The sequence below is a fragment of the Ornithorhynchus anatinus genome, chromosome 7 (assembly GCF_004115215.2).
Source record: "Ornithorhynchus anatinus isolate Pmale09 chromosome 7, mOrnAna1.pri.v4, whole genome shotgun sequence".
Taxonomy (NCBI): domain Eukaryota; kingdom Metazoa; phylum Chordata; class Mammalia; order Monotremata; family Ornithorhynchidae; genus Ornithorhynchus; species Ornithorhynchus anatinus.
The window spans coordinates 43496228-43520676 of record NC_041734.1 but is presented as its reverse complement, the minus strand read 5'-3'; the positions used below and the strand labels follow the sequence as shown (position 1 = coordinate 43520676).

The 24449-nt window shown below is 46.5% G+C and overlaps 1 protein-coding gene across 1 annotated transcript; it reads right to left on the bottom strand.

The window, feature by feature from the left end:
• Positions 1-5648: 5648 nt before the first annotated feature.
• Positions 5649-24240, bottom strand: ING5 (inhibitor of growth family member 5). Its single transcript, XM_029068949.2, has 8 exons — positions 24139-24240; positions 15700-15771; positions 13776-13942; positions 12413-12524; positions 10409-10502; positions 9730-9865; positions 9484-9545; positions 5649-9040 (listed from the first exon to the last, which is right to left on the bottom strand). The coding sequence occupies exons 1-8, from the start codon at positions 24173-24175 to the stop codon at positions 8998-9000; spliced, it is 723 nt and encodes a 240-aa protein (XP_028924782.1). The 5' UTR covers positions 24176-24240; the 3' UTR covers positions 5649-8997.
• Positions 24241-24449: the final 209 nt, after the last annotated feature.

Sequence of the window (24449 nt, the reverse complement as noted above, 5' to 3'; positions counted from 1 at the left end):
TGCTCTGCACATAGTAAGCGCTCAGGGGTCATGGGCTCAAATCCCGGCTCTGCCACTGGTCAGCTGTGTGACCGTGGGCAAGTCAATTAACTTCTCTGTGCCTCAGTGACCTCATCTGTAAAATGGTGATTAACTGTGAGCCTCATGTGGGACAACCTGATTACCCTGTATCTACCCCAGCACTTAGACCAGTGCTCTGCACATAGTAAACGCTTAACAAATACCAACATTATTATTATCAAATACCAACATTATTATTATTATTAGGCCCCCCCCAACTGTGCTTCGATGCTCCGCCCATTCAGCCTCCAGGCCCCGCCCCTCCCCTTCCAGACCCCGCCCACTCCGCCTCCAGACCCCGCCCACTTCGCCTCCAGACCCTCGCAGCCGTGCTTCTATGCCCTGCCCCCTTTCCTTCCAGACTCCGCCTATTACACTTTCAGGCCCCGCCCCTCTCCTTCCAGGCCCCGCCCACTCCCCCTCCAGACCCCAGCTCTGCTTCTATGCCCCGCCCATCACACTTCCAGGCCCCGCCCATTACACTTCCAGGCCCCGCCCCTCCTTCCAGGCCCCGCCCCCTCTCCGTCCAGGCCCCGCCCCCTCTCCTCCAGGCCCGCCCCTCTTCTTCCAGGCCCCGCCCCCTCTCCGTCCAGGCCCCGCCCCTCTCGTCCAGGCCCCGCCCCCTCTCCTCCATGCCCCGCCCCTCTCCTTCCAGGCCCCGCCCCCTCTCCTCCAGGCCCCGCCCCCTCTCCTCCAGGCCCTACCCACTGTGCTTCTATGCCTCGCCCGTTACACCTCCATGCCCCGCCCCCATCCCTCTCCTCCAGCCCCCTCCAGGCCCCGCCCACTCCCCTTCCAAGCCCCGCCCCCCTCCCCTTCAAGCCCCGCCCCTCACCTTCAGACCCCCGCCCCCTCGGCCCCGCCGCCCCTCCCACTGCGCCTCGTGGCCCCGCCCCCTTCGGTGCCGCTCGGCCTGCGGGCGATCGGGCTCGGGTCCCCTCGGGTCCGCTCGGGTCCCCTCGGGTCCGCTCGGGTCCGCTCGGGTCTCCTCGGGTCCGCTCGGGTCCCCTCGGGTCCGCTCGCGTCCGCTCGGGTCCGCTCGGGTCCTCTCGGGCCGCGGCCGCCCTCGCCCTCGTCGCCCGGCGGCGCCCTGACCTTGGCGCGGGGCTGAGACCGAGCCCCAGCGCCGTCCTTGGGCCGGAGGCGCGGCTGGGGGCGGAGCGCGCGCCCGCGCCTGCGCACTGGCCTTGCCTGAGCCTCCCCTCAACACGACAACCGCTCGGCCGCCATCTTGGCCCCATGGCGGCCCCGCCTCAGGCCCCCCTCGGGCGGCCTCCCCCCCCCCCAATAATCACCATCACCTGTGGTGTTTGTGAAGCCCTCACCGTGTGGCGGATACCAGCCACCGGGGTTGACACTGTCCCTCCCCCCCATCCGGGGCTCCCACGGTCAATGCCCATTTTACAGATGAGGCCACTGAGGCCCAGAGAGGGAACCAGGCCCTGTTGCTTCTCGGCTTCCTGAGCCCGTAGTCCTAGCTTTGAAACCCAATATAGCGTGGCTCAGTGGAGAGAGGTCATGGGTTCGAATCCTGACTCCGCCACTTGTCAGCTGGGTGACTCTGAGCAAGTTACTTCACTTCTCTGGGCCTCAGTTACCTCGTCTGTAAAATGGGGTTTAACTGTGAGCCTCACGTGGGACAACCTGATGACCCTGTATCTCTCCCAGTGCGTAGAACAGTGCTCTGCACATAGGAAGCGCTTAACAAATACCAACATTATTATTATTATTCCAGAGCCCCTAGTCCTAGCTTTGAAACCAAAAATAGCGTGGCTCAGTGGAGAGAGGTCATGGGTTCGAATGCTGGCTCCGCCACTTGTCAGCTGGGTGACTGTGGGCAAGTCACTTCACTTTTCTGGGCTTCAGTTACCTCATCTGTCAAATGGGGATGAAGACTGGGAGCCTCACGTGGGACAACCTGATTACCCTGCCCAGCGCTTAGAACAGTGCTTTGCACATAGGAAGCGCTTAACAAATACCAACATTACTATTATTATTATTCCAGAGCCAGTAGTCCTAGCTTTGAAACCAAAATTAGCGTGGCTCAGTGGAGAGAGATCATGGGTTTGAATCCTGGCTCCGCCACTTGTCAGCTGGGTGAGTTTGAGCAAGTTACTTCACTTCTCTGGGCCTCAGTTACCTCATCTGTAAAATGGGGTTTAACTGTGAGCCTCGCGTGGGACAACCTGATGACCCTGTATCTATCCCAGCGCTTAGAACAGTGCTCTGCACATAGGGAGCACTTAACAAATACCAACATTATTATTATTATTCCAGAGCCCCTAGTCCTAGCTTTGAAACCAAAAATAGCGTGGATCAGTGGAGAGAGGTCATGGGTTCGAATGCTGGCTCCGCCACTTGTCAGCTGGGTGACTGTGGGCAAGTCACTTCACTTTTCTAGGCCTCAGTTACCTCATCTGGCAAATGGGGATAAAGACTGGGAGCCTCACGTGGGACAACCTGATCACCCTGGATCCCCCCCAGCGCTTAGAACAGTGCTCTGCACATAGTAAGCGCTTAACAAATACCAACATTATGATTAACTTCTCTGTGCCTCAGTGACCTCATCTGTCAAATGGGGATGAAGACTGGGAGCCTCCCGTGGGACAACCTGATGACCCTCTATCTCCCCCAGCGCTTAGAACAGTGCTCTGCACATAGGAAGCATTTAACAAATACCATCATTACTATTATTATTATTCCAGAGCCAGTAGTCCTAGCTTTGAAACCAAAAATAGTGTGGCTCAGTGGAGAGAGGTCATGGGTACGAATCCCGGCTCCACCACTTGTCTGCTGTGTGACCTTGGGCAAGTCACTTCACTTCTCTGTGTCTCAGTGACCTCCTCTGCAAAATGGGGATTAAAAAATGTGACCCTCCCCACGCGGGACAATCTGATTACACTATATCTACCTCAGCGCTTAGAACAGTGCCCTGCACATAGTAAGCGCTTAACAAATACCAACATTATTATTATTATTACCATCCTCTCTAGAACTTGAGCATGTGGAGAAGCAGCGTGGCTCAGTGGAAAGAGCTTGGGAGTCAGAGGTCATGAGTTCTAATCCCAACTCCGCCACTTGTTAGCTGTGTGACTTTGACCAAGTCACTTCACTTCTCTGTGCCTCAGTTACCTCATTGGGAAAATGGGGATTAAACCCGTGAGCCCCACATGGGACAACCTGATCACTTTTTATTCTCCCCAGCACTTAGAACAGTGCTTTGTATAGTAAGCGCTTAACAAATGCTATCATTATTATTATTATTAGAGAAGCAGTGTGGCTTAGTCGATAGAGCGCAGACCTGGGAGTCAGAAAGTCATGGGTTCTAATACCACCTCCTCCACCTGTCTGCTGTGTGACTTCGGGAAAGTCGCTTCACTTCTCTGGGCCTCCGTTACTTCATCTGGAAAATAGGGATTGAGACTGTCAGCCCCCATGTGAGACAGGGACCATGTACAGTGCTCTGCACATAGTAAGCGCTCAATAAATACAATCGAATGAATGACTGAGGTCTAACCTGATTAGCTTGCATCCACCCTAGCACTTAGTACAGTACAGTGCAGGGCACAAATTAAGCACTTTAATACATTATTAATATATTTAGAATCTATCTCCCCGGGCCCCTGCCTAAATTGTAAACTCCTCGAAGGCAGAGATTATGTCTAATTGATAGGTTAAACGTGCTTCTACTAAAGCCTTTCCTATATTGCAGCCTGTCTTTGTTATTTCCCTTTGTGGTTTGGTGATTTAGCAGACTGTGAGCCCATTTTTGGGGCAGGGATGGTCTCTTGCCGAATTGTACATTTCCAAGTGCTTAGTACAGTACTGTGCACATAGTAAGCGCTTATAAATACAACTGGGGAAGCAGCATGGCTCAGTGGAAAAGAGCCTGGGCTTCGGAGTTAGAGGTCATGAGTTCGACTCCCGGCTCTATCACTTGTCAGCTGTGTGACTGTGGCCAAGTCGCTTCACTTCTCTGTGTCTCAGTTACCTCATCTGTAAAATGGGGATGAAGACTGTGAGCCTCACGTGGGACAACCTGATTACCCTGTATCTACCCCGGTGCTTAGAACAGTGCTCGGCACATAGTAAGCGCTTAACAAATACCAACATTATTATTAGAGAAGCAGCGTGGCTCAGTGGAAAGAGCCTGGGCTTGGGAGTCAGAGGTCATGGGTTCGAAACCCGGCTCTGCCACTTGCCAGCTGTGTGACTGTGGGCAAGTCACTTAACTTCTCTGGGCCTCAGTTACCCCATCTGTAAAATGGGGATTAATTGTGAGCCTCACGTGGGACAACCTGATTACCCTGTATCTACCCCAGCGCTTAGAACAGTGCTCTGCACATAGTAAGCGCTTAACAAATACCAACATCATCATCATCTTCATCATCAACTGAATGACTGAACGAGGGATTGGCACGAGAGGTTAAATGATGAGGATTCTGATGTGGAAAGCCTGAGATGAACACGTTATGTAAAGATGGGAAACAAAGTCCTGAGGCAGGTGGATGAGGGGCACACATTTTTTTTCACCAAATCCCACAACTCTAAGACAAAGGGGCATCCATGAAATCTTAAGAGTAGTAGATTCAAAATAGATGAAAAGTTTGTTCCGTCGGCTGGCAACCAACATATGAAGTCTATTACCACAGTAAGTTTTGGAGGGAGGAAATAAGCAGCAGGTTCAAGGAGGCTTTGGAAGAATTCATGGACGTAGAGTTAAAGGTGAAGAAAGAAGAATTTTAAAGTTAGAGGTCATTCCCCTAGACATTATCCTGATGTTAAAGAGATGGGCCATGATATTATCCCTTCATGCATCCTTTTGAAGGCAGCATATTGGGCTGAATGGACCACTGATTTAACCTAATGTTGGCACTGTTTACTCAACCTTGGTAGCCTAATTTGGTCACCAACTTTGAGGCACAGCCTATCTATATGCAGTGCTTGACCTCTCTTTTAAGGAACCATGGTAATTTAGGGAACAATTTCTCAAGGCCAAATTCATTCATTCAGTTGTATTTTCGGAGCTCTTACTATGTGCAGAGCACTGCACTAAGCACTTGGAAAGGAGCATAACTTTAGCCACCTTGCTCTTCAGATTAACAGCAGAAAACTAATTTAATACAGTCCATTTGAACATCTGTAGTTTTCTGCCCTGCATTTGGCAAAACAATTTTCCTCTCCTGATATTTTCCTACCATGTGTTCCATTTTACTACTTTCATTAAAACAAAGGTAGTGTAAGTAATTTGGGTTTTAATTTTGCTACAGCATCTGCCATTTTGCTATTCCCCTTTAAAGTTGATAAAAATCTTCATCTGTGAATATTGGATATATACATAGAAAAATACTAAAACATAGTATTAGTTGGGAACTTTTTCCATACCCTGAGCTATTCAGACTGTGCTTCAATCCCTCCTCAGAGCTCTAACCAAACAGAGCACCTAGAGCTAGAGAGGTAAGACAAAGTCCTGTGCTGGAGGTATATACACCCACTCCATTAACTGCTAATGGTAAAGAGTTTATTACCTCTTTGCACAGCTTTGAAACTTTACCCCAGTTCCCTGAAACGATGTGCTCTCAAACTTGTTTGTTCCCAAAAATACTTTTATTTATAACAATATATCCAGAATCTATAACATGATCCAAAAATACAGATATACATCTTTACAGTATTTTTAATAAAAAGATTTACATTATTCTCTTCCGTTTACAAAGGGAACAAATATTTAATTCCTTTGAAAATAAAACATTACATTCATGTTAAAGCTGCATCACCTCCTCTTGGGATGAAATGAAGTAAAGCTGAACACCACTAAATACACACGCATTTGACAAATCTTGTTTGGGATCTCTAATGAAGGAGAACGTTTCTCTTTTAGATTTCCCCATAATTCTTCTAACCTTCTCAGCAAAGGTAAAGAATATCAAACTCTGTACATTATAATTTTGGGAGAACTATATTTTTTGACACCCAGAATCAAGCTTGATTCTTCATTTAAAAAAAAAAAGAGTTTACCCCTATAACCCTGAAATGAAGCACAGATACTGTTAAATCTGTGACAAGTGTTGGAGAGTGTCTTACTCTTTGGACAGCTTATTGCTCAGTGAAACCCCCTCTGCTATAACTCCAGTGACTTGATGCATCTGAGAGGTTACAGAAGAAAATAGATCAGTGTGGTCCCTACACTAGAAATCCCTTTTTCTTTTATATACAGTGCTGCCCCTTGGGCTTCTGCTTCTCTAGGCGACCTGGAAGACAATCCCCTATGCCCCCTCAATCGCCACTTGAAAAGAGTTGCTAAGGATTTGTCTGATATATGCAACAGCATATGTAAGTTTATATTCGGCAACCTCACATTATTGGGGCTATTGCTGTGATCTGGCTTTGGGTTGCATCTGTGCTGTAGTCAGCAACCCTCTGAAGACACTTTTAGATTTAGGGGAACTCCACTGAACAAATTATTGAAAAAACATATTTTTCTCCCAGAGAAAAGGGGTTGACGGGTAACGGAGCATTAATGGAGAAAACGAAGTAGAGCCCGAAAGTTTATTCTTCTTCTGAACAGAGCAAATTTCTTACTTGCAATTAAACATAATGGCTATGTATCTTACCTTACACTGGGCTCAGGGGTTTCCCCAAATGACAATTTGGTTCCAGCTCAGGCCCAAGGAACGTGGGGTCAGATCACCGTCAGGTTGGGAGGTTCAGATCTGCCCGAGGTTATCCCTTAGTCTGAAGGACCCCATGAGATTGGGAGTGGTCCGACTGACAGGTCCAGGGTTCAGTTTCATTCTTGAGTAGGCCCAATGACCAGTTACCGCCCCGAGACCCTCCAGAGGGGATTCCTAACCCTAGGTTAATCCCCAAATCAACTCTGCCTCTGCATGCCCTTTGGACCCAAGTACAGGCCCCTCTAAGCTGAAGAAAAAAAAAAATAAACACTGGGCCCACTCTGGCTTAATAGGCTTAATCTCTAGACAAAAGTTAACTGTACTTTTCTAGTAGCAGATCAGGCTGAGACACCAAAATCACTCCCTCTCTTTCCAAAAAATGGTTGGGGAGATTTTTCTATTCCGCTCTAGATTTTCCCTCTTTATTACATCATTGTGTGCATGTTAATTGTGGTACTCTGTTATTTTTAAATGGCAAAATGGAGTCCTGTAAACACTGACACTTCAAAACATCACTGCATGGGATGTGTTACAATGGCAATCAGCATGACATCACATTTTAAATAACAAAGCTGAAGAAACAGGAGTCATTCATCTTTCTTGCAAGTCTAACGTGACAGCACAAGAATTTAGACGACATAATCAGAACTTAATCAGTCACCAAAAACCTACAGTAATTGAGCATGAGTTTTCCCATGACAACACTACCGTCTGTTCAAAGACCAGAGACAAACAATAAGTTGGATATATCAGAGAACAGCTGGAGCAATGTTTAAGAAAGTGCTGTTACTGCATAAACTAAGTGGGAATAGATTCAACTATGACACACTCTTCCCACATGGTTCTTGTCTTACAGAAAGAGGAACTTTGACATCAACATTTTTTTCACGTTGTCATTTTTCTAGATTGTAGAGCTCCTCAGCACTTCTCTTTCATTGCCTTAATCTCATGATAGGGGACTTGTGGAATGCCAAGAGCACTGTCAAACCTCAACCTTATCTAGGAATCAGACAGGCATTTCAAATGATTAAAAAAAAAAAAAGCAATTTGGCTCCCAAGTATGAATGATTTAAAATCTTTCCAAAACGATTTGCTTTAAATTAGTTTGTGATGAATTCTGATTAAGTAAAAAGTATACTTCAGTATAACTCATGTCAAACAGCTTCAGAACTGCTGCAGCATTACAAGAATTCACACATCATATCACATTATTATATTCCCTAGGATTCAACTTGTTTTCTTGTTGATCTAGCAATGTGCAACATAGATATATAATCAGGCCTTAGTAGACTGGACTTTCACTTCATATATACATCAGACCCCACTATCTTCATGCTCAAACACTAAACTTGTCTTCACAGTAAAAACTTCAGGAAATTCCAGAGAAACGGGGCATTAGTAAATCAGCTAGGACAACGCCATCCCTCATTTCTGTTGACTTGCCCTTAGCTAATGAAGAGCCGTCTTTCTCCAGAATGGGTAAATCCAACCCTATTTAGAGGGAAGGAGTGAAAATTCAAACAAAAAGGGCGGGGTGCACAATAAAGCAGAAATTACTTCCTAAGGGTAAGAAATCTAACACCCTCAACAAGCATATAAGAGTAGTCCTTACCAAAAGTACACAGTCACTGGCTTCAGAGTTAGAGATGAGACTTTAAAAAGGATCCTTTGCTGGCGAACACTAGGCCACCAGAGTTCCTGTACACCACATGCATCTCACTCACAAAGGGGAAAATGTGCTTACAGTGGTAGATAAAAAGTGTTGGAATCCCCTGGTGCGATATGAAATATTTCTAGAAAACTACAAAGATATTAAGCAAAGTACACTTTCCAAGAAATGGCAGTACACCAGGTTAAAAAGGTGCCCATCGACTTAATTTCCATGCACTCCTCTCTGGCGGTCCCACATCTCCTAGCATACTAGCAAATGTCCCATCTGACTACAGCTGGGGTTACTTAGTGTTACCACCACGTTCAGTGCTATACTGAGATCCATATAGAAATGAAAATAAAATCGCTATGGCAATTTTCCCTAAAATCTTCTCTCCTTACTCTCTCTCTCCCCCCCTCCCTCCCTTCCCCAACTCCCTCCGCTTCACTACCTTTTTGAGACGGCTTCTTTTGAGATACCGAGAATTACAACTGGCCAAAGGGTAATTAAATATAAATCCAACACAGGAAGGTAGTTTGGAAAATAAAGATAAAATATTGCAATATGAAAGAAGGAATATATTAAATTATTCTTCATTTCAGTGTTTCTTCTTTATTTCTTCTTTCTCTTTTCCTGAACACAGCGGGGACAAAACCTGTTGCAAAGAAGAGCAAAACGTATTAGTCTAGTCATTGCAACCATTAGGCCAGTCACAGACTGAACCTCAATATTTTTCTTCAGAAAACTGGTGAAAATAATTACTTCTACTGCCTAATTCCCACAATATCATCCCTACAGCAAGAAACAGATGAAGACAATTTTTCACCAAGAAATGAAATACTTTTACCTAGGGTAGCTATACAGTCCCACTATCCCAAACTCCGCTACTTGTCTGCTGAGTGACCTTGGGCAAGTCATTTAACTTCTCTGTGCCTCAGTTACTTCATCTGCGAAATGGGAATTAAGACTCTCAGTCCCATGTGGACTGGGACTGTGTCCGACCTGCTTGGCTTGTAATTACCCCAGAGCTTAGAACAGTGCCTGGCACACGGCAAGCACTTTAACAACAAAAAAAAAAGCCAAATTCTCAACACTTACCATTTTCCTTTTGGTTTGGTGGTAAGGTCCACACAAGCAAAGTGAAACCACTCAATAGGACACTGCAAGTCAAGAAAAAGAAAAAGGAAAATTAGCATTTGACATTCTTATCCTAGAATGAGGAACCAAATATCTTTGGTTGTCGAGTTTCAGTGTATGGGTTTTCCTTTCTATGAAAAAGACACCAAATTCAGACTTAGCCATATCAAAAATACAAATTTTTAACCACTTCTCCAAAGGACTTACATCTGGATTGTCACAACCAATCATTTCTCCATAAGACACCTGGTGGCACAGGCAGTATGTTGGCTCATTGGGATCTACTGGCATGTCCAAGACATCAGAGGGGTGTACAGATAGGATAGTATCAGCGAACTCAGATCTACGAGAGAGAAAAAGTAAGTAGGTCTAGTGGATAGCACAATGACCTGGATGTCAAGAGACTAGAGTTTCATCCCCAGCTCCACGTTGAATGATCTTTGACATATTATCTCCCTACGTCTCGGCTTTTCCCAGGTTTCGTCCCTCCCTGATTTGAATAGTGAGCTTTTTTTCCCCTTTAATAAACTAAAAAAAATAGCTGGGGCAACTTGAAATTATGCATATCAGAAGTGTAATGTATTGCAACAATTTTTCTTAGTTATTAGGCTTCTAAACACTTGTTTTCCTGATTTGTAAGAGTCTGACATTCTAACTGAAAAAATACCTTCATAAATTATTTAATTTCTGGCCTACAAACCTTTCCCCCCGATGGGCCAAACCAGATGTATCAAAGCAAACGCTCTGTGCATGACTGAAGGAAAACTGTCCCCATGAAAGGAATATCATCACTTATTCAGCTTGAGAAAATATTTAAAAGTATTTAGAACTTGTCAACAAAACCACTATAGTTAATAAATAAGGAGTGGAGGGATTGTAATCTTACCCTCCTTTAAGTTTTTTTTTCTTCGGTGTGTCTTCCTCTGATGTTCTTCTTCCTCGACCCCGGGAGCCTCTCTTCTCCTTTTGACCTCGACCCTCTGAGAACAAAATTGGTCCAGACGGGTGTTTTGTGTGTTTTTTTTAATTGGTCTTTGTTAAGCACTCACTCTGTGCCAGGAAGTGAACTAAGCACTGAGGTAGATACAAACTAATCATTCATACACTCACTCATTCAATTGTATTTATTGAGCACTTGCTGTGTGCAGAGCACTGTACTAAAGCACTTGGAAAGTACAATTCAGCAATAAAGACAGACAATCCCTGCCCACACTGGACTTACAGTCTAGAAGGGAGGAAGGAGACAGACATCAAAACAAGTAAACAGGCATCAGTATAAATAAATAGAATTATAGATATGTATATATATATATATATACACAATTCTGTGGGACAGGGAGATGGGGGTAGAGCAAAGGGAGCGAGTCGTGCCGACGTGGAGGGGAGGAAGAGTTGAGGAAAGGGGGGACTTAGTCTGGGAAGGCCTCTGGACACAGTCCATGTCCCTTGTGGTCTCACAGTATTAATCCCCATTTTACAGATGGGGACAGAGAATAAAGTCACTTGCCCAAAGTCACACAGCAGACACTTGGCAGAGCCGAGATTAGAACCCAGGTCCTCTGACTCCCACATTGGGCCACATTGCTTCTCATTATTTAGAGTTATTTGCTCATTAAAGCCAAGGAGATGATCTCCCCTTTTTCTTGGAAATTTGGTTTGGACATATCTGGGTTCTAACCGAAACTCTCTCATTAATTTGCATCTTTGCCTTATTTCAGAAAGTCATTTCACCTCTCTTGACCTCAATCTCCTCAACTGTAAAATGGGGAAAATAAAACCTGCTCCCTCAAGATTACCCTCGGAGATGCTGCGCACAATAAAAAAAAGCATTTTACTGGAAGTTCTCCTGTATCTCGGGGGTGTGTTCTTGAAGAGACTCGGGTTATGGGAAAAATTGTGTTAGAGTAGCCATTGACTCGAACTTAATTGGATAAGGAATAGATGGTTTGAAGATACCACCACCCCTAGCATTTTTTGATAGAGATTCCTACATTTATGTATTCTCTTAGCAGAATGCTTAATAGCCTTGCCATTCATTGCTCCCATACTGGATTAGATAGTATAACACTGCAAAAAAAAACACAAAGTACTAGATGACCCAATATATTAAGATGGAAGAAAACACTCATATCTCATCTGACACCTTGGGCCTGCATACAACCATTTCCTCTTATACCAAATCTCCTTGTGCCAACTTGTGGATTGTATAATTCCAAAACGGACTCATGTTCTAGGAAAACATTCCCTAATCCTTCCTTTGTGTTACATTTGAATAGTGTAGTGAAAATACATGCTATAGTCGAACTGGGTTTATTTAAATACAAGGCATATTCAGCTTGAACCCATACATTACAATCCAGTCCCTCTGGAAATAAAGGTCGCACTTCTTGCAGATGCTTTCTTTCAGCTAAGTAGCAAAAATCTGGGGAAAGCAGTGTTGTCATTCAAAAAAGGTAAAGACATGTTCTTCACTTCAGATGTCCTTTTCCATTTCAAAACGCCTCACATACTATATGGCCTAATGAGGCACCTTCCTTTGGGAATAAATGATTACTGTAATGAAACATCCCAACGCTCTCTGCAAAAGCAGCACGGCCAAGTGGAACGAGCAAGGGCCTGGGAGTCAAAGGACTGGGGTTCTAATCCCAGTTCTGCCAATTGCTTGCTGTGTGACCCTGGACAAGTCACTTAACTTCTCTATGCTTCAGTTCTCCTGTTCTCCCTCCTACTTACTGCCCCATGCAGGAGAGGGACTGTATCCAACCTATATCTTACATTAGCTTGTCTCTATATTATATTATATTACAAATATTAATCAAATAAATTTTAAAAATAGGGCAAAGCTTTACCACTCCAAAAGAGACACTGAGCATTAAATTTACAAGCATACTTTTTAACCCTCGTCCTCCAGGACTTTCAAAATCACTGCCGTCCATCTTATCTTTCAGATCTGCTTCAAAACGTGCCAGGTCCGCATCAAGCCGCCGAATGTGTTTATCCACCTGTAACAAGGACGCTCAGAGTTTACTAAGGAATGAAAGAACTTCTTAAGGGGTTGGCATGCACAAAGGACCAAAAATGGCACACTTTAAAAAGTATTCAACTCGATTCTCCAATTTACACTGTAGTGAAAAAGAAAACTGGAGAGATAATTGTTCCTCACAGGGTATGCTGGAACTCACTCTCTAGAGGAGCCTCAGGCTCAGATGGTATTACCAAGTGGGAAGAGATGGAGGATTAAGGTAGATGGACTGTCCGAGACTTTCTAAAGGGAAAGAAGCTGGTGATTGGAGGAAAGAGGGGAAACCAGTACATATTATGAGGATCCAATAGAAATGGGAAGGAATGTCCCAAAATTCAATCAGGTGGCAAGGTGGGATCTTGGAAGAAAAATAAAAATAAATGACTCAGTGAGCTAGATCCTATTAATAAAACACTATAACTTTGACTTTTATAGTTTTTAATGTGATTCCATAAAAAAGTCACAATACTGGCAGGATATCACAGAAGATGACGCTCTGAAAATCAACTATTCAAAACTATTGCCTCTAAAATTATACGAATGGCATCCAATACAGAAATCCTAGGTCAGAGAAATAATTAAATCCAGCAACTATACAGTGATTAAAAATAAGTTTTATGCTGTAGACAATAAGCTGCAACTGAGAAATATTGGAACTTTCAGATCTCAAAAGATCAACATTAACTTTCCATGTTTCTAATTGTATTGCTCTTCTAAATTATATGTTTATTACTTTATTAAGAATTAAACTCTTGAAATTGAGTGCTCTAGCAACAGATAGAACGAACGGTGTTTTATTTTCCGCAGTTGACTTTTAGTCTTCTCATTCGGAAATTAAAAGTGATTGTCAGAGCGGTCCCCGTTCTAAAACAGAGAGAAGGGAAAAGTGCATCTGACTCTGAGGAAATCATATTATGTTGCTTGTTGTAAGGGTATTTAGAAACTAACCCTCTCACTACTCTTCCACCATGGATGAGTGGCATGGAGGAGTTAAATTATAGGGATGACTGGGAAATCAAGGAGAGAAAATGAACCCCAAATGACAGGGTGAGTGAAATGTGTTGGAGAGGAAAAATCAAACAAAGAAGTAGCTCTATCAACTAAAAGTCCAAAGACGACTTGCTCAGAGACCTTTCCAACTGACAAACAGCTTTCCACCTCTACTTTTTGACCAGGAGAGGGGCATAAAAAATGTCCCTTCCCAGTGTCAAATGAGGACTGTCGGCCTCACCATTTCATAGGTCTGCATAGCCAGCTGTACTTTATCATCACTGTACTCTTTGCATTTGCTGTACGCATTCTGGATCTTCTGGAGGTGCTCCACTCGCTGCTCTGGAGAGAGATTCTTCACAGTTGAAATATATTCTGCTGCAAGAAGATCAATTTCTGCTTTCTTATCTGACAAGCAAAGAAATGGCAATTCAGCGTTTTGATGTTTGATGCCACCAATTATTTCAGCAAGTCCTAAAACAGACGGAACCAAATCCACTACAATGTAGAGATAGCTAGTAAATAAAAACATTTCCTCAGTTTCCTTCTAGGCAAGAACATTCTGACTTCTGTGATTTTTTCCCCCATCTATTTTCCTAACATTTGAAAACAGTCATTTTTTTCTGATGGATCTGTTGAGTATTTTTTGGTTCCTGCTCTATCTTCACACCTTCATGACCCGGATCAAATTCCCAGAGAATTTTCATTCAATCTTCACTGTTCCCTTTTCTGATTTGCTTTCCATCAAAGGACCGGGCAAAAATACCTGCAAAGAAAGCCAATGCCATTTCTTCACAGTCCCTTAAACCTCAGTGGAGCACTTGTTGGGAGAAACCTCACCGCCTGCAGAAATGGAGGGTGAGAAGTCCTCAAACCCCCAGCCTGGAGTCCCCTGACATTGGGGTCCTGCGATCCTTCGGAGCTGCCTGAAACGCAAAACCCCACGTACACACCCCGCCCCAATCTCCTCTTCACGCTCCTGCTGTCTCTGGGGAGAAGGCTGTCATAGTTTTTCCTCTCACTGGAATAGTTTGCCAGAAGTGGTGAGTTGCCCATGCACTAGAGACTCAAATTCTTTTCAGATATTTTCCTGTTAAAACCATTGTGCTTCCCTCCGTTCTGATTCATTCAGAATCAGCATGGCCTAGTGGAAAGAGCACAGACCCGGGAGACAGAAGACCTGGGTTCTAACCCCAGCTCTGCCACTTACCAGCTGTGTGACCTTGGGCAAGTCACTTAATTTCTCTGTGCCTCAGTTCTTTCATTTACAAAATCGGGATTTACTACCTCTTCTCCCTCCTACTTGGACTGTGGGCCCCATGTGGGACATTGATCATCTTGTCTCTATCTCAGCTTTTATTATGGTGCCTAGCACAGAGTAAGCGCTTAACAAATACCACTATTATTATTATTTTGATTGTCCATCTTTCCCTGAGTGCCTGTCATTCCACTCCACCTTTAGAGGGTGATGCCTTGTGAACAGTGACTGGTAAAAATTCTGCATTTTGCATCCATCCTATCCTAGCAGTATACCAGCACGGGCCAGGGCAGAGACCAGGGAGCATGGGCCGGGGCAAGGCTGAGAGGGAAAGGAGAGGGAGAAAAGAAATGAGGGAAGAGGTCAGGCTGGCATCAAGGCAGGCCACAGTGCAGTCCCAGCTAAGGAGTACTTGGGGCACCTTGGTTCTAGACACAGTTACTGCCAGGCAGGCAGGATAAGGGGGATTCTGCCAAGGAATTCACCCATATAGAAACTCCTGTCCCAACCTGCAACTTCGCTGTAGGTAACCATGGGTCATGTTGGGCAAATTGCAAGTATGTAGGTCCTACCTGTAGGCCAGGCCCTAGATCTCATTTGTGTTGTCCCTAGTACTTAGTCCAGTGCTTTGCACATTGGAAGCACCTAGATGACATGGACAGACCGTCCTTGACAAGCTTGTACCAAGACATGGAACTACTCTGAATTTTCATATGTATTGCACAAGTTTAAAATGGAACATAAACTTTATACCACAATGGGTATCTCTGGTGACACAGGCCCAATCCCAAAAGATTAAAAGCTGCATCCTCCAGACTTTCTCGCCCTTTCCCCTGGGGAGTTCTCAGTACCATGCCGCTGATGGTGCCTTGGTATCCTGGCTGGTTACTGGAGTACCTGAACACACCTTCTGTTCTCTGATCCAGTTCACGCATCAGCTGGAAATTCCTTTGTAGTTCACATGGAAGGTTCTCAATACCTGCAACACAAAGGCATCGGGGCTGCATTCAGAACTCATCTGCAAAAATCTGAGTTCTCTTTCATGCCAATGAAGTCCCTCAGAATCGACGGGATGCTAGAATACAATATGAATCATTTAGGTGGTGCCCTAATAAAATACATACCTCCTAAATATGTATCAGTATGGTCACACTGGCACAAAATCAAACCCACTCAGGTTTTGGACGGTTCCCAGATTCCCACTAAGTTCCCTGTTTGTGGCAGGTGGTTAAAGTCTCGCTAAACTGAAAGAGGCCAGACACTTGCTTCTAAGGGGGCCCTGAAGTACGTGAAATTGTACATGCTGAAGCACCCAGGGGACTCCGACTCACTTGGGATTCAGTGGTGAAAGCCACTAGTCTCAGCCAGCAAGGAGCCAGTGCCAGGCCAGACCCAGAAATGGGCAGGGAACGTGACTACCAACTCAGATATATTGTACTTTTCCAAGCGCTTAGTCCAGTGTTCTGCACACACAGTTAAGTGCTCAGTAAACAACACTGGCTGGTTGATTGATTGATTGAACCAGTGGGAGCCAGGTTGGGCCCTGGGTTTCCAGTCTCGCTCTCTTGGACATCGAGGTAAATAGCTTCCAGTGCTCCTTCCCCAATTAAAGGGAATTTTTACATGAGCCCACTTCTCCCAACATCGAGGAGAAAGAGTTGGTCAACTGAGTTTTTAACCTAACATGAAATTCACATCCTCACTTGAGAAAAAGAGAGGAACTGAGTCACTGGATCTATGTCCCCCTCTTGACCCAAGAGAGCCTGCTCAAATGAAACCAGAGGAAAAAGGGAAATTTTAAATAAAGGAAGCCAACAGATCCAGTGGCTTTTTGAGGGGCGTCTCCCTCCTCTTTTATCTCTACTCCAGCCTCTCTTATCAAAACTTGACAATGACTCACCATAAAGCAGGGAAGAATTAGGGTAATAGTGGCAACAAGACAGTAACAAGAAGGTCTCAGACAAACAGGGAAAGTTCAAGGAGAATTCAGAATCAAGGGCAATGGAAAGATTAAGGAAGCCCATCATCCCTTCCCAATTAATCCCCACCACCTCTCAGTCCTACTGTAGACTATTAACTCCCTATGGCAAGGATCATGTCTAACAATTGCCTTATATGGTGCTTCCCTAAAGGCTTAGCATAGCGCTCTGCATACAGTACGCACACAATAAATATTTGATTGACTGATTGGCTACAAACCCATCAGTCATCAATACCACTTCTGTAACTTTCTAATCTTCAGCACACATTCACGTTTCTTCAATTACTTATTCTGAATACTTCAGAAACACTTTTAAGTCTGTCTCCCCCATTAGAGTGTTTGGAAACTCATTGTGGGCAGGGAATGGTCACTTTTGTGCTTTCTAAGTGCTTAATCCAGTGCATTGTTCCAAGTGGGTGCTCAGCAAATACTCTCTAAAGTCAATTCTTCTATAACGGAGGGGTTGTGTTCCTAAAAAACCACACCTTCACGAAAACTTGTGCTCTCAAACCTTGACTGACACCTAGTGCACACGCAAAACCATTTCTTCCACCACATCACGCTGTATCCGGAAGTTAGTTACAGAAAGAATATTTCCTAATTCCTTAATAGGGGTCTATCCAAAATGTGTAATGAAAATACACTCTTAAAAGAACTGACTGTACTTAGGTGGTACTATTCATTAAATGGTTCTACACCTCCTGGCAGTCAGTGTCTTGCTACCACTGTGCAGTTGCTGGGTCTCAAGAGAGACGGGTAAGAGAAGGTGGACAGGGAGACTAGGAACAACTAGAATCATCATTATCAAGTGTGAAGAACCTCCGGGCTCATAGTGATGTCTAACACTCAAATTCGATGGGGAGTTATCACAGATGGATTTAAATTTAATCTGACAGGAAGATTGGTGGTTAGAAAAGAAGAGGGCTTAACATACTTAGTGTCCCCTTGGTCAAAGAACATCTAAACAGTAGCAAACAAAGAGGGCAGGCAAGAGAAAGTGAAGCTCCTCAATCTCCCACTTTTTAGAAACACTCAACCTTCACACTTTGTATATTTGCTCATTGTGGGCTCAGGGTTTTCTCCCCTGAGCTGAACTCCAGGCATTCACATCTTGTTGCCCCAGACTGAGGCCTTAAAGAGTCTCCCCATCAGTCTTTCACACCCTTTATTGAGTTTTCCCTCAGGAGGAAACATAAGGTCTGAATTGAGGATTTTGTTATACAAATTAGTTATATTTAATGATTTAAATATTCAGTGTGAAATTATATATAAATTAGTTGCTTTTATGATGCCAAAAAGCACCAAGGACTTGAGTTTTACTCACTGCATGCAGAAAAAAAAGAAGCCATGAAATAATAATAATAATTATGGTTAAGCACTTACTATGTGCCAGGTACCTGTACTAGCGCTGGGGTGGACACCAGCAAATCAGGTTGGACACAGTCCCTGTCCCACTTGGGGCTCACAGTCTCAATCACCATTCTACGGATGAGGTAACTGAGGCACAGAGAAGTGAAATGACTTGACCAAGGCCACACAGCAGACAAATGTCAGAGCCGGGATTAGAACCCATGACCTTTTGACTCCCAGGTCTGGGCTCTAGTCACTATGCCATGCTACTTGGCATGAAAGATGGGTGCTGCATCACCAGCCATCCTATTTTGAGCATGTCTTCCAGGCACTGCCAGGGAAGTTGTATTGGCACACTATGCACCTCAACAATGCATCTAGGCAGATCATTTCCAAAATTAATCTCACTAACCCCAACTTCTCCCCTCACTGGTTCTCTCACACTCCCTCTTGTCTGAAAGACATCTCCATTATGAATGCCCCACTGGCATCTCAAGCCCAATATGTCAATGACTGAACTCCTCTTCCCTCCTCATCCCCAAACTTTCCCTCACCATTAATTACATTCCATCCTTCCCATTTCTGAAGTCCATGACCTTCCTAGTCGGTTACTGTATCCTGTTGGTTCTTCCTCTTCAACACTTCCCAGGTCTGCCCTGCCTTGTCCTCTCACAAGATTACCACTCCAATCTGGGTGCTCTCAGCCAAGTTTGACTACCGTATTGGCCTTTTCATGGGTCTCCCTTCCTCTCCAGTTAGTACTTCACTCTCCTTCTTGGATCATCTTTCTAAAACGCTTTCTGGACACATCTTTCCACTTCTTTAAACTTCCAGTGGTTATCCATTCATCTCAAAGAAGCTCATTTGAAGCAGAATGCTTTAAGGCACTCCGACACTCCCCTTTAAACTACCCTTTCTTCTCCAACTATACTCCAGTACACAGTCTCCTCGCCCTCTGACTGTGTCTCATTCGAGGGCCCCTAGTACACCCCCCTTCCTCCTGCCTGAAACATTTTCCCCCTTCAGACCAGCCCTCCCCATCTTCAAAATCTTTCTGAAGTCCAATGTCCTTCGGGAGGCTTTTATTGATTAATTTTTCTTCTTTGCAGGTCACACTCATTCTCTCGGCACCTCAACACCTTTGTAATCACTCCTTCGCACTGCACTTCCATTGTTTTCCATGCTGTACTATTTCAGCAACCCTCCTCTTCTTTGTAATTACTTCTGCCTGTCTCCTTTACTAGACGCTCCTTGTGATCAGGGATGGCATCTTTTTCTATTGTATTCCAAGTGCTCAGTACAGGGCTCTGTACACAGTAGGTACTCTGCTGCCTGGATCATTTTTCTATAAAACTGTTCAGTCCATGTTTCCCCGCTCCTCAAGAACCTCCAATGATTGCCCCACACCCTCCAAACAAACAGAAATTCCTTAGCATAGGCTTTAAAGCACCGAATCACCTTGCACACCTTGTCCCTCCGACCTTACCGCCCTCATTTCCAACTGCAACTCAGCTCTCAGACTTCACTCTTCTAATGCCAACCTCCTCATTGTACCTCCATCTCGTCTATCTCGTCGCCAACCCCTCACCCACACTTTGCCTCTGGCCTGGAACACCCTCCCTCTTCACATCCGATATTTGTTCCATCTCCCCATCTTCAAAGCCTTATTAAAAGCTCATCTCCTCCAAGGGGTCTTCCCTGAATAAACACTCATTTCCTCTTTTCCTACTCCCCTTTAGGTATCACCCTTCTACTAGGATTTGCACCCTTTATTCACCCATCCCGCAACCTCATTGCACTTATGTACACCTCTGTAACTTAATTTATTCATTTATATTAGTATCTGTCTCCCCCTCTAGACTATAAATTGGTTGTGGGCAGGGAACATGTCTACCAACTCTAAAGCACTGCATTCTCCCGACTGCCTAGTACAGTACACTGCACACAGTAAGCGCTCAATAAATAGGATTGATTGTTGCTTGGGCACTCTGATTTCACATTTATGCCATGGAAGAGCCATTTGGTCCCAGAAACGTTTTTCTGAAGGATACTGTCAGGGCCTTAATTTGGTTCCTAATCAGAATAAACTGAAGCTTTGAAGACTGCTAGGTTACGCCTAAAATACTACTGCGGCAGAAAAAAATCCATCAATCACAACTCTTTCCATTCAAACAAAAAATATAGGTAGTGTCCAGACCTCAAAGCACTATTTATATGATGGAGTACTCCTGGTTAAAGAAGACCGGAAGAAGGACACGGAAGAAATGAGTGCTGAAGATTACTCTGCGGAAAGTTGAGGAAAAGGCATGGATGGGATACACTCCTGGTCTGTGCCCACCTCGAGTGCAGAACATAATCATTCACTCATTCAATCGTATTTATTGAGCGTTTACTGTATGCAGAGCACTGTACTAAGTACTTGGGAATGTACAAGTCACATTCCCTGTCCACAGCGAGCTTACGGTCTAGAAGGGAGGAGACGCACATCGGTATAAATAAATAAAATTACAGATATATACGTAAATGCTGTGGGGCTGAGAAGGGGGGAAGAACAAAGGGGCAAGTCAGGGTGATGCAGAAGGGAGTGGAAGATGAGGAAAAGTGGGGTTTAGTCTGGGCGGAGGACCCTATCTCCGCCTCTTGGAGAAGGTGTGCCCTCAAATAAGGCTTTGAAGTGGGGGAGAGTAATTGTCGGATTTAAGGAGGGAGGGCCTTCCAGGCCAGAGGCAGGACGTGGAGTGGCACAGTGGTGAGATCGAGGCATAGGGTGAAGGTTAGAGGAGCAAAGTATGTGTGCTGGGTTGCGGAAGAAGCAAGGTAAGGTAGGAGGGGGCAAGGTGGTGGAGACCTTTAAAGCCAATGGTGAGGAGTTTTTGTTTGATACGGAGGTGGATGGGCAACCGCTGGAGTTTTTTGAGGAGAGGGGTGACTTGTCCTGAATGTTTTTTGATGATCCGAGCAGCAGAGTGAAGCATGGATTGGAGCGGGGAGAGACAGGAGGCTGGGAGGTCAGCAAGGAGGCAGATTCAGTAATCCAGGTGGGATAGGATGAGTGACACGGGATGGGCCTCCTCTGCCCAGTTTTAGAACCCAGTGCCCGGGTTCCTCCACCCAGGTGGCCCAATATCGCTGCATTGCCAATGGCCTGGTGGGTAGAGTCAGGGCCTGGGAGTCAGTAGGACCTGGGTTCTAATCCCAGCTCTGCCACTTCTCTGCTGTGTGACTTGGGCAAATCACTTACCTTCTCTGAGCCTCAGTTACCTCCTCTGTAAAACGGAGATTAAGATTGTGAGCCCCATGTAGGGCTGGTCATTGTGGGGAGGGGAATGTGTCTGTTTATTATTGTATTGTCCTCTCCCAAGGGCCCTTTATACCACTGCTTGTCTGAGTCCAATCTGATTAGCTTGGGTCTACTTCTACTCCAGCGCTTAGTACAGAGCTTGGCACATAGTAAGCGCTTAAAAAATACTATTAAAAAAAACAACACTGCTCCTCTTCCCCATCGCTCCTACTCCCTCCCTCTGCTTTACCCTCCTCCCGGCCCCACAGGACTGGTGTATATATGTACATATTCATTTAGACTGTGAGCCTGTTGTTAGGCAGGAATTGTCTCTGTTGCCGAAATGTACATTCCAAGCGCTTACTACAGTGCTGTGCACATAGTAAGCACTCAATAAATACGATTGAATGAATTCTATTTATTTTTATTAACGATGTGCATATATCTATAATTCTATTTATTTATATTGATGCTATTGATGCCTGTCTACCTCTTTTGTTTTGTTGTCTCTCTCCCTCAATCTAGACTGTGGGCCCGTCCTTGGGCAGGGATTGCTCTATTTGTCACCGAATTGTACTTTCCAAGCGCTTAGTACAGTGGTCCGCCCACAGTAAGTGCTCAATAAATACGATTGAATAAATGAATCTGACCTGACTGCATGCCCCTGGGGTTCAAGACCCTGACCTGGGCTGTTGGCAGCTTTGCCCCTTGGGCCCCAAAAGGGCGGGAGGGAAAAATAGTGAAGGGGTGAGCGAGAGAGCAACGAAGAAAATGTTAGAGTGGATTAAAGCTTTAAAGCCTACGGCGAGGAAGTGAGGGGACCACTCATTCATTCATTCAATAGTATTTATTTAGCGCACACTATGTGCAGAGCACTGTACTAAGCGCTTAGAATGTACAATTCAGCAACAGATAGAGACAATCCCTGCCCAATGATGGGATCACAAATGCAGTGACCCCTGAGCCAGGGAATGAAGGGGAAAAGCCATCTGAGGTGAGGGTACCCCCCAACCCCCTTAGTGTAAAGGAGAATTCATGGGACAACCTCATCACCTTGTATCCCCCCCAGTGCTGAGAACAGTGCTTTGCACACATTAAGCGCTTAACAAATACCATCATTATTGATATTATAGTTAAATTGACAACGCACACATTCTCTCCTCCCCGCCCCCCAGACTATGAACTCATTATTGGCAGGGATTTTCTCTCATTATTACTACATTGTACTTTCCCAAGTGCTTAGTACAGTGCTCTGCACACAGTAAGCGCTCAATAAATACGCATGGCTTAGTGGAAAGAGCACGGGCATGGGAGTCAGAGATCATGGGTTCTAATCCTGGTCTGCCACTTGTCAGCTGGGTGACTTTGGGCAAGTCAGAAATTCTCTGTGCCTCAGTTACCTCATCTGTAAAGTGGGGATTAAGACTGTGAGCCTCACAGGGGACAACCTGATTACCCTGTATCCCTCCCAGTGCTTAGAACAGTGCTCGGCACATAGTTAGTGCTTAACAAATGCCATCATTAATTATTATTATTAATAATAATAAATACGATTGAATGAATAAGGTGCCGCTGAAAGGCCACCAGGGCCGGGGGGGGGGAGGGACACGAAGATGCCATCATGAGAAGCAGCGTGGCTCTGCGGAAAGAGCACGGGCTTGGAGGTCAGAGGTCATGGGTTCGAATCCCAGTTCTGCCACTTGTCAGCTGTGTGACTGTGGGCAAGTCACTTCACTTCTCTGTGCCTCACTTACCTCATCTGTCAAATGGGGATGAAGACTGTGAGCCTCCCGTGGGACCACCTGATGGCCCTGTATCTCCCCCAGTGCTTAGAACAGTGCTCTGCACAGAGTAAGCGCTTAACAAATACCAACATTATTATTATTATATGATGTCGTGCAGGCGGCCGCCAGGGGGCGGGCACGGGGCAGCGGGCAGGAGGCGGGCCGCCAGGGGAGGGCACGAAGTCGACCGCCAGGGGGCGGGCACGAGTCGGGCCGCCAGGGGACGGCGCGAAGCCGACCGCCAGGGGGCGGGCATGGGGCGAGCCGCCAGAGGAGGACACGAAGCCGACCGCCAGGGGGCGAACACGGGCAAGGTACGAAGCCGACCGCCAGGGGGCGGGCACGGGGCGGGTCGCCAGGAGAGGGCACGAAGCCGGCCGCCAGGGGGCGGGCAGGGGCAAGGCACGAAGCCGGCCGCCAGGGGGCGGGCACAGGCAAGGCACCAAGCCGGCCGCCAGGGGGCGGGCAGGAGGCGGGCCGCCAGGGGAGGGCACGAAGCCGGCCGCCAGGGGGCGGGCACGGGCAAGGCACCAAGCCGGCCGCCAGGGGGCGGGCAGGAGGCGGGCCGCCGGGGAGGGCACGAAGCCGGCCGCCAGGGGGCGGGCGCGGGCAAGACACCAAGCCGGCCGCCAGGGGGCGGGCAGGAGGCGGGCCGCCAGGGGAGGGCACGAAGCCGGCCGCCAGGGGGCGGGCCCGGGGCGGGCCGCCAGGGGGCGGACCCGAGCCCATCCCCCGGCGTGGCGGGCCCCGCCCCCTTCCAGTCCCAACCCGGTGACGCACCTCGAATTGGCGCGGTTGGGGGGTGGGCGGCGGCCTGGCCCGCGGGCCCCGCTCCCCCCGCCCGCCCCCTCGGCCACCCTCCCACCCTGGGGGCCGGGGGGAGGGGGCGCCCCCAGGCGCTGCCCGGGGACGGCCATCTCCGTCCCCGAGGGCAGGGACGGTGTCACTTACTGTCCAGGTAGTGCTCTAAGTACATGGCGGTCGCCATCTTCCTCCTGTGGCCGCGGTGTGGGTGTGTGTTGTGTGTGTGTGTGTGAGTGAGGGGGGAGGGGAAGGAGGGAAGCGGGGGGGGGGAGGGGAGGAGGGTGTCCGCCGCTCGCCGGGCTCCGCCGCGCAGGGGCCGCCGCCTCATTCGATATTCATGAGCGGCGCCCTCTGATTGGTCGCCTCGCTGCTCCGGGCCGCCACGGGGGGCGCTCTCCTCCCCCTTCCTCCCCCCCGCGCTCGCGACGGAGCGCGCGCGCGCGCGTGGTGGGGGGGGG